The sequence below is a fragment of the Eretmochelys imbricata genome, chromosome 6 (genome assembly GCF_965152235.1).
Source record: "Eretmochelys imbricata isolate rEreImb1 chromosome 6, rEreImb1.hap1, whole genome shotgun sequence".
Taxonomy (NCBI): Eukaryota; Metazoa; Chordata; order Testudines; family Cheloniidae; genus Eretmochelys; species Eretmochelys imbricata.
Window position 1 is genome coordinate 76,377,052 of NC_135577.1, and position 15,849 is coordinate 76,392,900.

General features: G+C 43.8%; 1 protein-coding gene across 1 annotated transcript in view; it reads left to right on the plus strand.

Moving 5' to 3' along the window:
• RASGRP1 (RAS guanyl releasing protein 1) overlaps window positions 1-13,459 on the plus strand; it is a 71,600-nt gene extending 58,141 nt beyond the window's left edge. Inside the window, exons 16-17 of the mRNA XM_077820289.1 lie at window positions 5,213-5,586; window positions 13,255-13,459. Coding sequence (XP_077676415.1) covers window positions 5,213-5,586; window positions 13,255-13,389 — 509 coding nt within the window. The 3' untranslated portion in view covers window positions 13,390-13,459. The remainder of the gene's footprint in view (window positions 1-5,212; window positions 5,587-13,254) is intronic.
• The last annotated feature ends 2,390 nt before the right edge of the window (window positions 13,460-15,849 follow it).

A 15,849-nucleotide genomic window follows, 5' to 3' on the forward strand; every position in this document is an offset into this window, starting at 1 on the left:
ATGGCAAGCAGTGGGGACCTGTGCAGGGGTAAGGAGAGGAGGGACTCATCAGGCAGTGGCAGGGGTCTCGGGGAAGGGGCAGAGCAGGGAGCTGTGCCAGGGAAGGCTTATACCCGCCTCCCATGATTGAATAGCATTAGTTAATAAACACTAGAATTCATTAACAACAACATATTGACTAGTATCAGAGGGGTCGCCGTATAAGTCTGGACTGGGGCTAGAGCCAGACATAAGTAAACCTAAGTCTGGGTGCACCCACCACTATCCCTCTCCTGCTCACAATATTGCTAATTATTTCAGGCCTGGTCATTTCCTGAGCAGAGACCTCCAGTTGTGTGAAATTGTAGGACGTGCACAAATTCCCACAAGAGCTGAGCCAAGACGCTGTCCAACTTTTCTGAGCTGTGACTCAGAGGATCTGAGCCCAGCTATCTAGAAGTGAAAGGCTGATGTGTTAACTAATTGTGCCACCTTGTGACAAGCAGATTGCAGTGTGCTCTAGTTTCTACCACTTGGCAGGAAGCAATTGCAATATTAAATAAGTGGCTCAGAGTTAAATTCAAGTTTTGCTTCTGGGTTTCTAAAATCAACTCATGTACATATCAGTGCACCAAGAAAATTAAAAGCCATAATTACATTCTTTTCTTCATTTCCCTAGGTGATTTCAAACTCCCTTTTGGTCACCTTAACCTTCGCTAACCCTCTTACATTAATACTCAGTTGTACAGATCTTTATTAACTACCCATGCTTTCCTGCCTATTTCAATCCAGGAAACATGGCTTAATCTCAGATTTAATAAGTTAAGCATCCAAAAGAAGAAGTGTTTCTTTTTTGACTCAGATTTCCCCAAGGTATTCGCTCTCATCATCTTTGAGCTCTCCTGCTCTTTGCGCATCGCCTGTGTCTGTAAATCTGCCTGTAACCACACCGCCAGCATTGCCCATGCACACCACTGCCTCAACTGCTCTGATGGGGGAGTTCTCACCCATGCCTCCATATAAAGATATAAACGTTTCACAGTGATGGTAATTAACCATTGGAACAGTTTACTGAGGGTCATGGTGGATTCTCCCCCACTCTGAACGCTAGGGTACAGATGTGGGGACCTGCATGAAAACCTCCTAAGCTTATCTTTACCAGCTTAGGTCAAAACTTCCCCAAGGTACAAAATATTCCACCCTTTGTCCTTGGATTGGCCACTACCACCACCAAACAAATACTGGTTACTGGGGAAGAGCTGTTTGGAAACGTCTTTCCCCCCAAATACTTCCCAAAACTTGCACCCCACTTCCTGGACAAGGTTTGGTAAAAAGCCTCACCAATTTGCCTAGGTGACTACAGACCCAGACCCTTGGATCTTAAGAACAATGAACAATCCTCCCAACACTTGCACCCCCCCTTTCCTGGGAAATGTTGGATAAAAAGCCTCACCAATTTGCATAGGTGACCACAGACCCAAACCGTTGGATCTGAGAACAATGAAAAAGCATTCAGTTTTCTTACAAGAAGACTTTTAATAGAAATAGGAGTAAATAGAAGTAAAGAAATCCCCTCTGTAAAATCAGGATGGTAGATACCTTACAGGGTAATTAGATTCAAAACACAGAGAATCCCTCTAGGCAAAACCTTAAGTTACAAAAGAGATAGACAGAAATAGTTATTCTATTCAACACAATTCTTTTCTCAGCCATTTAAAGAAATCATAATCTAACGCATACCTAGCTAGATTACTTACTAAAAGTTCTAAGACTCCATTCCTGGTCTATCCCCGACAAAAGCAGCATATAGACAGCCAGACAGACCCTTTGTTTCTCTCCCTCCTCCCAGCTTTTGAAAGTATCTTGTCTCCTCATTGGTCATTTTGGTCAGATGCCAGCGAGGTTACCTTTAGCTTCTTAACCCTTTACAGATGAGAGGAGTTTTCCTCTGGCCAGGAGGGATTTTAAAGGGGTTTACCCTTCCCTTTATATTTATGACAAAAGGCTGGAGGTTTTTCTGAACAATATGCACTAGGAATTATTTTTGGGAAGTTCTATGGCCTGTGTGATAAAGGAGGGCAGGCTAGATTATCACAGGGGCCCCTTCTGGCCGTGGAAGCTATCAGGCTGCTCTCACTGACCTGCTCTATGGTCTCCCTCAGGCCCATCTCTCTCCAGCCTCCAGAACATGCAGGGCTGTAACACATGCAGATATGGCCATCCATCTTGCCCCAGGTACAAAGAGCCACAGCTGCATCCTTCATTAGCTTCACTGACTCCCCCGTTCATTTAAAAGTTCTCAAATTGTCTCCATTTCTCACCTCAAGTGCTTGCCCCACATAGTTACTGCAGTCAGACTTGCCTCTTTCCCTTCCTTTTCCCCTGTCTGTTCACACATCTAGTCACAGCCTCATCTTCTCACATCCCATTCATGCGCCACTCCTGCAGAGAAAGTTTTCTCTGAAGTTCTGCCATCTGGACTGGCTCCCCTGTATCTCTCACCTGATCAGCTCTTCAACCCTTTTCAAATCTCACAGGAAGACCTCTCTTTTCCACTCCGCTTCTTGTGACACCCTAGGGGTTCGCAGGGTTGTGAGGCACCTTGCCACCACCTGCCCTTACTGTGAAGCAGTCTTGTCCATGTCTGTTGTGGGTCAGCTTCCTGAAACTAGGGTTGCCAGGTATCCAGTTTTCAACCGAACACGTGGTCGAAAAGGGACCCTCTCCAGCCCAGTGAAAATGAGCGAGTGAGGGTGGGGGACAGCGAGTGACAGAGGGAGGGGGGATGGAGTTAGTGGGGCGGGGCCTTGGAGAAGAAGCAGGGCCAGGGATTTTGTTTTGTTCAGTAAGAAAGTTGGCAACCCTACCTGAAAGCAACAGCTTCTGGTCCCACAATCATGGATTTCCCAGCCTCCACAGAGCTCGCCTTCTCTGTGCCAGCTAGGGCTAATCCCCGAGTGCTCCCTGCAGTGTCCAGTCCCTCTCACTGGACACTCTCAATAATTATCAGGTAAGCGGTCCCCAAAGCAAAATGTACAAACAGCTTGGCTGGTACATCTCAGGATGTGATCCTTTTATAACACAACAGCAGTGTAATCTATTTCTATGCTTATTATCAAAGATTATGATTTTAGAGATATTGATACAGGATAATGAGTGGAAACAGAACTGATTACACATATAAAACAAAACATAAAATGCAATCCAAGGTCTACACTTTATTAATAGTTACCTTTCCTGTTTTATAAAGTAGATCTTCTCCCAAGGATTCAGTTATGAAAGAGCTGCTGGTTTTCAGTCAAAACCAGGACCCAAGTTTTCATAATGATCGCAACACCCTTCAAGGGGTTTCCTCAGTAAGGGGATACCAAAATGAGAAATAAAAGGAGAAGCAAAAAGCCAAACTCATTGTTTTGATCCCTCAGTCAGGATTGCCCCTTCACTCCCCCCCCCCCCCATTGTGATGCCTCCAAGTTGTCTTCAGATCCTTCTGCTGATTTGAAATGCAAATATAGCTCCCCTTGTGTTTGGCTTACAGTGCTTAATCTACATATTAACCTAGGCAGACTCGTGAACATACATGCCTTTGTTTGGCAAAACCAGTTCTTCACTTCTACTGGGGAATAACACCTTGGTACACACCAAAAGAACATAGTTTCAATATAGAGACATAATTTTTTACATATAATTAGTACATAGATATCACAACAATATTAATGATCAGCAAAATATTGGCTTTCATTGAAGATTTCACACAACATGCTTTACTGATAAATGCCATGACAGCAACCTCTTAGGTGTAGTGAGTTTAGCAGGCCCAGCAGGAGTTGCTGTTACAGAACAGTGAGCCCTTTGCCAGCTGGTGTGGAGGAGCTCCTAAGGTCACACTCTTACCTCTCCATTTCTCACTCCCTCTGCTTTCATTTGTTGCTTTCATTTTGTAACTGTTGTTTAACTCTGCAAACCATTCTGGGATCACTTACATGAAAGACACTGCAAAATGAAGTATTTCATTGTACCAGTTTTAGAGGGGTAAGTTAACACAAAGACTGTGATTTTTTCCCCAAGGCCATGGGGAAAGGAAGGGTATGTACAGGTGTAGAGAGGTTGTTTTACTTTGTATTTGGCAGTGGTCTGACCACTGCTGGAATACTGCGTCCAGTTCTGGAGTCCACAATTCAAGAGGGATGTTGATAAATTGGAGGGGGTTCAGAGAAGAGCCCAGAGAATGATTAAAAGATTAGAAAACATCCTTGCAGTGGCAGATGCAAAGAGCTCAATCTACTTAGCTTACAAAGAGAAGGCTAATTCGATTACGTTCTCTAAGTACCTACATGGGGAACAAATATTTAATAACGGGCTCTTCAATCAAGCAGACAAGAGGTATAACATGATTGAATGGCTGGCTGTTGAAGCTAGACTAATTCAGACGGGAAAGTAAGGTGTACTTTTTTAACAGTGAGGGTAATGAACCATTGGAACAATTTACCATTCTCTGTCAGTGGTAATTTTAAAATCAAGATTGGATGGTTTTCTAAAAGATCTGCTGCAGGAATTATTAGGAGGAAGTTCTCTAGTGTGTATTATTTCATTTTCATTCATAGTACATAAAAGGTTGTTGCAAGGAGGAGGGAGAAAATTGTTCTTAACTGCTGAGGATAGGACAAGAAGCAATGGGCTTAAATTGCAGCAAGGGCAGTTTAGGCTGGACATTAGGAGAAACTTCCTAACTGTCAGGATGGTTAAGCAGTGGAATAAACTGCCTAGGAAGGTTATGGAATCTCCATCACAGGAGGTTTTTAAGAACAGGTTAGACAAACACACTGTCAGGAATGGTCTAATTATTACTTAGTCCTGCCTTGAGTGCAGGGGACAGGACTAGATGACCTATTGACGTCCCTTTCAGTTTTACACTTCTATGATGCTACATCATCTTAAAGACAGCTACATTTACAGTAATACTTTCCTAATTCTTTCTCATGTAAGTAATTTTGCAGTTGCTGCAGGGATTTTATGGGATTGTGAATCGGAGGGGAGGTGTCCACACTCTGGAAAAAGTTTCAGTGCCTCTGCTACTCTGCCAAATTCAGAGAGATGTGAATATAAACACCCTTTCAGCTTAAATATTGCATAGTACATTGTTTTAAAAAGGCACACTGAATGACTGTGGCTGTATATCTTCCTTCCCAGTGTAGGTCTCCAATTAACTCAGTTCGTTGTTTCTGTTCTGTAGGGCAGGAGGAAGGACCGTTTACATTTCCTAATGGAGAAGTGGCTGAACACAATGAAGAGAGGAAGGACCGAACAATTATGCTTATGGGCGTCTCGTCCCAAAAAATCTCAGTGAGAGTGAAGCCAGCTGTTCTTGACAAGAGCACACAGACTGAGCCAACACTGGCAACTAGCGATGTACCCAACAGGCAGATGGAGAAGGAGCATGGGATACCATCGGAAAATATTTATCTACAGCCTGCAACACCATCTCCATGCCCAAGCCCAGTTCTAAGCCGCAAAAAGGCTTATGTAAAATGGGAAAACAAAGACTCAAGTCAGAAACGGAAGGACGAGCTTCGCATCTATAAACCCTCGTACCAGGAACTGGAGCAGGTACTTACCCAATGGATCATATTCTCCTTTACACTACAGTGGCACAGTAAAGAGGCCTTTAAGTTAATTTAACAATCCACTGTCACTTCAAGGGCCTTTTGCGCTGCCAGGATAACGAACTACTGGAACAATTAATAAGGGATATTTGTAGAGTCTCCATCCCTTGAAAACGTTAAATCAAGATTGGATGTATTTCTAAAAGTTATGCTCTAATTCAAGCATAAGTTATTGAGCTTGATGCAGAAATTATTAGGCCTTTCTTATGCAGGAGGTCAGACTAAATGATCACAATGATCCCTTACGGCCTTTACATCCATAGGTGAAATCCTATTCTCATTGAAGTCACTAGAGCCAGGATTTTACTCCATAAATCTAGTCATCAATTTTAGGGACACTCCAGACTGGGCAATAGTTTGCAAATTAGTTTCCACAGTGAAGATGTTGCCATTAAACTGTAAGCCACTATGCTGATGCCAGGTTAACCCTGCCGTGCCAAAAACTCTCTCTAGCTAAATAGTAGCACTAATAAAGCCAGACTTTACCATGAAAAAGATGTGAACTTCAAAATTTAATTGGGATCATTAAATATTATCGTTTTTATTTTTTTTGCATTTCTTTAAAAAATCCATAGGACATCAAAGCCTCCCCAAAAAAACTCTGAATGCAACTTCAAGGTGATACAGTTAATCATAAAAACTCAAGAAATATGGAAGCTAAAGCTTCCATAAATAACCTTAACTCTGCAGAACAGAATTTAGCGTTTCTAGTTCCATTTTCTATTTAAAAGAACAGGCAAATGTATAACAGTTTATGTTGTAATATGTACACATCATAAAATTGATTGTAAGGGTAATGTGGCCAAGTTCACTTTGCTGGTGAAATATTACACTTTCCTGACTCTTTGTGATTTTTACTGTGTAGAAGTTGCATTAACAGTTTTTCGCATTTAACACCTAGAAAAGTCTGAGTGGTCAAGCAGAGAAAGAGAAATGACACTGGAGAACAAGAGGCTGGAACCAATGAAACTGAAGTGAATATACAGAAAGAAAGACATTGAATGTGTGGGCTACTCAGCTATGGAGAAAACAAGAAGGGTAATAGAAATAAGAAAGCTGAAAGGGAAAGACAAGCACATGATTGCGAGGGTAAAAATAAGAAAAAAATATCCCAAAGAAATGTAAATAAGAGAAAAGAATAGCATGGAATTCATGATACGGAAGGGCACAGATAGCAGCTGAGAATAAAACCAGAAGAGAGACAGATGAGAACTAATGATAGAGAGAGAAATAGAACTTTATAGAAATGAAAGGCATTCAGCAGCGTAAAATGGACAAACCAGACAATCAGCAATGAGGAACTGTAAAATCTATATACAATGTTAACCATTGTAAAATAACTACCTAGAAGCCCGAACCTAGATTGGGGCATTGTTCTAAGCACTGTACAAAACACACAGTAAGAAACGGTTCTTCAAATCCTGGCCTGTGTGGCTCCCGCTGTTATTGGTGCACATGTGTTCCATGAACATGAGTTTCAAACCTTCTGGTAAGCAGTGTCCACTGGGATCACACCTGTGCCCAGTACGTGCTTGTGCTCCCCACAATCCTAAGGCGTAAATGGCCACAAAAACTCCGTATGGGCAGTAAGGTGGAAATTGTGGCGTCCTCCTTTCACTTGCAACTAGTCCAATAGTTTTTTGTTATTAATTGTATGTATAGATTTAGATTATTAGTTAATAGTTTTTCTGCCCATTTGGCAGCTTTCCAGTCCCCTTTTGTCCCAGGGAATGTTCTTAGATGTTTGTGCCTTACCACCTCTATGATAGACTCCAAACCCTCAGCGCTCGAGTTCTACTCTTTCTGCAACAGGCTGATTCTGCCCCCCACCCAGGGCCAGATGACACTGCCATCCTCCTTCACTGGAACAGAATAAAGCAAAGGTGTGTAAAAGGAGCCTGGAGCCCTGTGACTCTGATAACTCTAAGGCCAAGAATATAGATCAGCTCAAGAAAGTGACCCTGACTAGCTCGCCATCTCCCTCAGGACAAGGGGAGCCCACTTCAGCTCCAGGACTGGAGCACGGTATTGACTGCCTCGGCAGCAACAGAATCCTCAGATGCTAGAGTCTCTCTCAATACCAAAAGACCTTTTACTCTCTGGTACAAGGCTCAGTTAGCCATCCTGTTACCTGCCCTAAGGGAACCCTCCAGTGCTTAATTTGTGCTGGGGCTCAGCCCGGCACCTCTAGTCTTGGCACCTCTAGGCTCAGCCGTGGCACCTCTGGGCTCCCAGCCAGCAGCTGCCGCTCTCCAGCTGCCCAGCTCTGAAGGCAGCACCACCACCAGCAGGAGCGCAGCAATAAGGGTGGCAGCACACCATACCACACCATCCTTACTTCTGCCCTGCTGCTGGTGGTGGCCCTGCCTTCAGAGCTGGGCGCCCGGCCAGCCGCCGCCGCTCTCCGGCCACTCAGCCGGTGCTTAATTTATGCCAGGGCTTTCTGGGGCTCAGCTGTGGCACTTCTTTCCTTACAAATTAAGCACTGGAACCCTCCTCCTCGGTACTAATCCTCACACTGCTGATCCCATCAGCACTTTCTACAGACCTCATCTTCCCCATCCTCCTACCTCCCCCAGCTTCTGCTAAGGAGCATTCCCATGCTCTTAAGAGCCAAAGTGGGGATATCACCCCAGTTTCCCTTCAGGAAAGGCACCTCCCCCATTACACAGTTGAAAGACTTTGGAAGGCTACTTCTCCTTCTCAGTCGTTCTGCCCTTCTTGGCTTTATTGGGCATACTGGGGTGCAACCTCATGTACCTCTAGGTCCCACTCTCCTGTACCTTCAGCTAGAAAAGGACCAAGATCAACTTCCATGCAAAGGGCTGCGTCGCCCACACACTAAAGATGTCTATATATACGGCAGCATGCCGAGTACAGACACTGCATGCCCAGCTAGCATGTGTTCAGTGAGACATGGCTTAGGCCAGAAGAGTGCCCTACATGCAGGAACCCCCAAGATAGATACTCTACACCCAAGCAGTGCTTTCTATGTCTACACTGGTACTTTTAGCCGTACCCTGCTGCTGGAGCCTGTCCCTGCCACAGTGAGAGCCTCCAGCAGCAGGGAAAGGCTCTGGCAGGGGGTGGGGAAAGAGGCAGCCCTTTCCTGCTCCTGCCTCCCTGCTGCTGGAGCCTTTTCTTGCTGCACTGAGGCTCCCTGTTGTCGGAGCCTTTCACTGCAGCAAGGAAAGGCTCTGGCAGTGGGGAGACAGCGGGAAAAGGCAGGAGCTGCTGGAGTTGTTCCCTGCAGTATGTTGCTACATGTGTGGTACTCGTACGCCATACACTGTTATCAGCGTAGACATAGCCACGAAGTCAGAGAGTCAGGGCCTGAATATGAAGAGGAGGGTTCCTCCAGAGATCTGGTTGATGAAATGATAAAACAACCTGCTGCTCAGTCATTATCATCTCCTGCTGTGGCAGGCACCCCTGTACTGATCCTGCCTGCAGCTGATTTTAGGCAGTGGTTTTCTAATTTTTTGAGCTGAGCACCCCACCTTTGGAGTTCAAATTTTGGGTTGTGTCCCAACACAGACAAAAAGAGAAAAAAAGAGTCAGGGGTGGTGCTTCTTCTCTGAGCCCTGCCATGTGGGGCTGGCTGGAGCCACCTGCCACCGCCACTTCCCCCCTCTCCCCCCAAAACATTCCTCCATGCCCACCTAGGGGGCGTGCCCCCACTGTTTGAAGACCTTTGTTTTAGGACATTTCAAGACCTGCTTGGGAGAATAGCCAATACTTGGGTTATTGCTTTCAGTGCACCAAGAAAAGCCACCAAAGCACATGATAGCGAGACTGGTCATGCCTATCAGTGAAGGCATCTTAGAGCCAACAAAGGACTCATGGCAGACACCAGCCTCAACTCCTCCTATCTCTGAGGGCTGAGAGGAGTTACCAAGTACTCTGCAAAAGGGATATGAATGTCACTTCTCACCCTACCCCGGGCTCTCTTGTGGTCTCAGCAGTATTAGAAAAGGCCTGACAACCAGCCCTGACTCGGTCCACTCCCAAGGAAAATGATCTAAAGAGGTTGGACTTATTTGGTAGAAAACCACATTCCTCAGTATCCTTGCAACTTATCAGGCATTACTTGCCAAACACAACAAGCAGAGATAAGGTTCTTCCTTTCTCTCTCTCTCTCTCTCGACCAAAAAATAGAACTGAAGGCAGTGAAGCAAAAGGTTAATAATGGCCAAGACCTCTCACCAAGTTGCGTCTAATGCAGCTGTTCGATTCCTGGCCACAGCAATAACAAAGCATCCTGGCTCCAGCCATCAGGAATCCTGAAAGAGGTCCAGTATGCTATTGAAGTTCTATCTTTTCGAGGAGCCTGATCTCTTCCGTTCCCAAATTGATGAGGCTTTAAGATTAGAGAGCCATGCATAGGTCTTTAGGGATCTATACATTGGTCACTAAAAGGAAGGCAATCTGTTTCCAGAACCAAAACAGAGATCATCATCTTCCTACCAAAAAAGGTCTGCTGACTTCTCATCTAAGTGGAGGTCTAGATTTTCAAGGAGGAAGACACCTTCAGCTTCTACCTCATAGAGTCTAAGGCTATAATCCTTGCATCTTTCTCCTCAAAATAAGTAGGTTTGATGGGAATACTGAGCTCCCAACCAATCACTACAGAGCTCTCTAAAAGCCCACTTATATTTGGTTGCCATTTATTTTGCTTCTCTCGGACATGAATGGACTGGAATAGCTTTGGACATACAGGTCACGGAAATCATAAAGGGTTACCCTATACAATTCCAATCATTGCTTCCCTCCCAGCCTTCTTCCCCATCCCTTTTCAGGGACCCTTCTCACAAGAAACAGCTGGGAAAAGAGATGGACTCCTTCCCACTCACAGAAGCCCTAGAGACAATTCCTTCAGAGTTCAAAGGAGAAGGGATTCTATTCCCAATATTTCCTTCAATCCAAAAATAATGGTGTGCTGTGCCCCATCCTGGATGAGAGACATCTCAGTAGGTACATCCAAAAGGATGGTCTCCCGAGCCTCTGTTATACCTGCTCTGAAAGCTCAATATTAGTCCATGGCTCTCGACCTCCAGAATGCATTACTTCCACATTGCCATCAACCTTGCACACAGGAAGTATCATTTTATTTATTATTATTATTTGTATTACTGTAGTACCTGCAGTCCCGTCACGGACCAGGACCCCCATCGTGCTAGGTGCTGTACAAACAGAACAAAAAGACTGTCCCTGCCTCAAAGAGCTTCTAACCCAAGTATAACACAAGAGAGAACAGATGGAGAGAGACAGAAGTGTGAGTACTCCCATTTGGCCTGTTGTCAGTACTAAGGGCCTTCACGAAATGCCTAGCTATTGTGGTAGCTCATTTACACTGACAAAATGATCTGTACCTGGACAACTGACTCCTAAAGAGAAAGTCCAGCCAAGAAGTCTCCACAGCCATCACCAATGTTCTGAATCTCTTTCATTGTCTAGGACAGAGAGTGATCTATGCCAAGTTGTCCCTCACAGAGGATAGAATTTATCACGACTCTTCTTGACGAACTCAAGAAGGGCTTGCCCCCATATCAATAATTTCACACCATTAAATCTCTTGTATTTACTCTCTCAAACCAACCAATGACATCAATAAGGTTTTGCTTAAAGCTACTAGGTCATCTTGCTTCATGCACATATGTGATGCTTCTTTCAGACTTTGCATATGTCCACTGCAGTCCTGGCTCAGAATAGTGTAGCAGCCTTTTAGATACTCCACGGACTCTTATCACAGTGCTATACACTGGACTTTCTCAAATGGTGGATGAACCCCAGCACGAGGAGAGGAGATCCATTTCAGACTTTATGCCCATCACTAACTGTAGTCACAGATGCTTCTACGACAGGGTGAATCAGGTCCCAAAGCAACGCCTGCCTTCACATTAACATCCTGGAGTTTTGAGTGATCAGGCCAGCTTTCAAGGTGTTGTCACTGATCAAGCGATCCTTGATGGACAATACATCTGCAATATTCATCAGACAAAATGGTGCTCACTCCTCCCTTTGTCAAGAAGCAATAATTTTCTGAAACTGGTGCGTCACTCACAAAATAACCCCAGGCTGCCAAAGCTAATGCCATATTTGGAAGGGCTGTTCTCAGTTCTCTCTTTGACTAAGTTAGCTAGTTAGACAAGGCACCTCAGTCTGTCCTGTGAGGATTACTGCTTGCTAGCCAGCACCAGTGGGATCCACATGGACAAGGATGCAAAGAGGAAAGAACAGCTACTTATCATACAGTTACTGTAGTTCTTTGCGAAGTCTTGTCCATGTGGATCCCATGACACACACTTCATTCCTGCTCCTTTGGAGTCCATATCTCTGGGATTCGGAATTACTGAGGGAACAGTTGGTTGGATCCATGTAGCCCATTGTGTGCTTAGCTGGGGATGGTGGAAGGGAGGGGTGAGGATGTTCAGGGTGCAGGTACAGCCCCCAACAGACAGTACTTTCTAGAAAATTCTGATCTTGTGCGCATGGGACACAAGCACACCAACAGTGAGATCCGCACAGACATCACATCTTGCAGAACCACATCTACTGTAAGGTAAGTAAGTAACAGTTCTCTTCTTACAAGCTTACCTGATCCAATTCACACTGAAGTCAATGGAAAAACTCTCATTCGTCACTGGGAGTTGGATCAGACTGTAAACTGACAAGACAGATAAAAGGTGGGAGAAAGCAAGCATTGTTTACCCGTTTTACTGAGAAGGGCTTCAGGCCCAGTACTATTAAGTGACTTGCCTGAGGTAATGTAGGAAGCCTGTGACACATCCAGGATTTAAACCCAGATCTGAATCTCTGTCCAGTGCTTTAACCACAAGACAATCCCTTCCTCTTACAAAAGTTAAACAATTCAAATGAAAACTGAAATGATTAAAATCCTAAATCCAATCAGCATCACTGTCCGAAAATCTCAGGCAAGCAAGAATAAAGCAAGCTCACTTCCCACAGTTTGCAGGCAGCCAGCACTTTGTGGACCTTTGCATATTAATGCATAGGGAAAAGGAAATGAGGAAAGGGTTCAACTAGTACACTGTCATTACACTAGGCAATGGAATCAGGAGACAGCCTGTCGCTGCCCCATGAAGCCTTCAGTCTTTGTGAAAAAAAAAACACCACAGTAATAATCCATGTTATATCTATCTACAAACCCAAGCAGTGTCCAAAACTAAACCCTCTCCCAACCATCCTTGAAACACAGACTCCCACCTACCCCCCAAATCTTCTCCCCCACCTTTGCATCTCCTATGCACTGTGTGGTTGAAAGCTCAGTACATTTAGAACAAATATATTCTGCATGAATCATATTGAAAAATACTGGTTCCAAGCATGAAATGGTTAATTTACCAGCTAACCAAATACATTCTTTAGAGATGCAAACAGAAAATTAACTGCCATTTGCTCATGCTGATCTTTTTTGTTTAACATGCCATTTACTGTTCAATGCATAATAACCATTTGGAGAATAGTTAAATAGTCTCTCACAGAAAATGTGAGATGCCAATCAAGCAAGTGCACCGGCAAACAGGGGTGAAATCGATTTAAAAATCCAATACCATTCACATGATGCCTGCCATTCTCTGTTTTTGTTTAGGAAAGAAATATTCTAAAGGCAGAAAATGAAGCTTTAAAGATTCAGCTTAAACAGGCACACAAAACAATTGAATCTCTCAGTATTCAACGCAGAAATCATGTATTGGACAATACACAACACAGAGACTGCGCGTAGCTGACAAGGCAGGAGCTCTCCTCTGGATGAAAGAGGGGGCTTTTTGAACTGTGACAAAGCTGCTGTATTCAAGTGAACAGGAAACAAGAGACTGAAAGATTTTAAACAGAGATATAGTCTGTTGAATCAGCGTATTTTGCCTGTTCAATATACTGCTGAATGTATAAATGTGTTCCTTTCTCTGACAGTTTAAAATAATTTATCTTCTGAACATGGGAATTAATACATTCTGGATTCTCTCTCAAGAAGGGTGATGTAGGTCCTGAAGTTTATATTTATCATCAGTAAGCAACTTCCATGTCCAATATGGATGATGCATGATGTGACTCTGCAAGAAGCTACTGTTTCTATCGAGTCCCCACTGCCCATCTACAAGTGTTCCAACAAGGTATGTAATTAAGCGGACACTATCAACTCAATTTTGGCCCAAGTTCAGGTTTTCTGAAACATCTGATAAACATTTGATAAATCTAAGACTTTTGAGCAATTTTTGATCAGAGAGAAATTTCATGGACCCAATGATTGCTGAATTAAGAACTGGAAAGTGCAACTGAGTTCATTGATTTTCATCATCCAACATTAGAAATATGAACCGTCAAGCAGTGAAACGCGTAACATTTTAAGTCTTTCCTTTTTAATGCTCTAGGATGTGGTAGATAAATATTTTTACAACTGTGATTAAAATTAAGCATTCCTTTAAAATCTTTGCTTTCTGAGCTGGCCTTAGAGGTTCTAGCTACCCAAACTTTTAACCCTGCAAAATTAAAAATTATAGTGCCTCATACAGAGCACGAGACTAGAGCTGTGACACTGGAGTATTGCTTCCACTTTAAAGTTCCATGCTACCGTTCAGGTCAAATAGTCTTGATACTGGCCCTGCTGGCTCAGTGGTTAATGGTTGAAGAGAGATTTTATTGACAGGAGGAAAAGATGTTGACTATTTTCTTTAACTTTTCTCCATCTTTCAGTCCTTGATTTATAAGCGTGCAATATATTCTTATATTTCAAGATTTAATCATAAAATACAAATATTAAAATGAAGGAAGGGGAATTTTCAGTCCATGACAGCATTTAACTGTCATGGCCTCCAACTATGGAACCTATCAATGTTGGGGAAGTACAAAGCCTCCTCACCATTGACAGCCTTCCTCTATAGCTTAAGTTATTGTTATTTATTATTTCTGGCACATCTAAGGGTACCCGTCAGGGACTAGGACTCTACTGAGCTAAGCACTGTACAAACAAATAACATGAAGGCGCTTCCTGCCCCCAAGAGCTCATGCTCTAGCATTGGTTGGCATAAATACAAAACAGACTTTATATGTGATTATTCCCTGGTTGCCAGCATTTCAGAAAAAAGTGGCCGTGAAACAATTCTGAGAAGCAAGGCTAGTGGAGTTGCACGTACATCATGGGGAATTTCAGGTTATGTTATTGTGGGTTGCTTAGTTCATTAACGGTTCAGCTAAGCAACCAGAATCCACGGCAATCCTGTCCTTCACACTAGCAAGGAGCCTCTAGCCTTTATCTCTTTTTGTATCTCATATGGAAGCTGGGGAGATTTGGGGTTTCCTGAATCCCTTAGGATCCTCCTGTCCTGTCCCCATTCTGTATTGAATCCATGTACTCTTTCCTGGCTCCAGTCCCTGAGCAATTAATCCCCTTCCCCAAACATGCCCTCTCAAAATTCGTTTCCTCCATCTCTTCTCCCCCCACCCTTACATTTGTGTTAATTTGGTGCAATAAACAGTCTTTTCCTAAGAGGAGTCCTCAGCAGCAAGAGGTTCTTCCCTGCAATTAAAATTTCCTGCTCTGCTCTCAGGACCCTGCTACACCTGCCCTTCTGCACACATTCCCTCTCTCTGGTCCTAGGTCACTGGTTGGATCATCCATCCGCTTGCTAAGGCCATTTGTAAAGTCCTTCAGCTGCCTCATCTAAACATTCATGCCAGTGTGAGTCAGATTTTTTAAACAGACTGTTAATTTGTGTGTGGAATCTGCATTTGGGGCTGTACCTAGCTCCCACTGAAATCAACAGCAAAACCTCCACTGGCTTAGCTGGGAAAAAGAACAAGCCCTAGCACATGCAAGTCATGTAACTACATTTCTGATTTTTGCACAGGTATAAAAATACCTCCCTTTGTTTCTGCAACTCGATTCTTGACTGTAGTCTTAGTATCCCTGTATGTCTGTCAGACTGTGATAGTGCAAGAAACACTCTTTATAGGAGAGAGCTCCCCAGCCTGTGCCTTTTTGACCAAGAAGCCTGAGTGGTGGTGGTTTCAGACACTCTCCTTTCGCTACCTCTTTTTAGAAGCTGAAGGTTTCTGTACCTCCCTGGGATGATCTGCCTAGAGTTCCCAAATAACAGTCTAGTTTCCAAAAGTCGGATGCTCATTTACAAAGTCCTTTTACGCTGCTCTACCAGCATAAGGGTGTTTTAATGTAAATACATTTCAG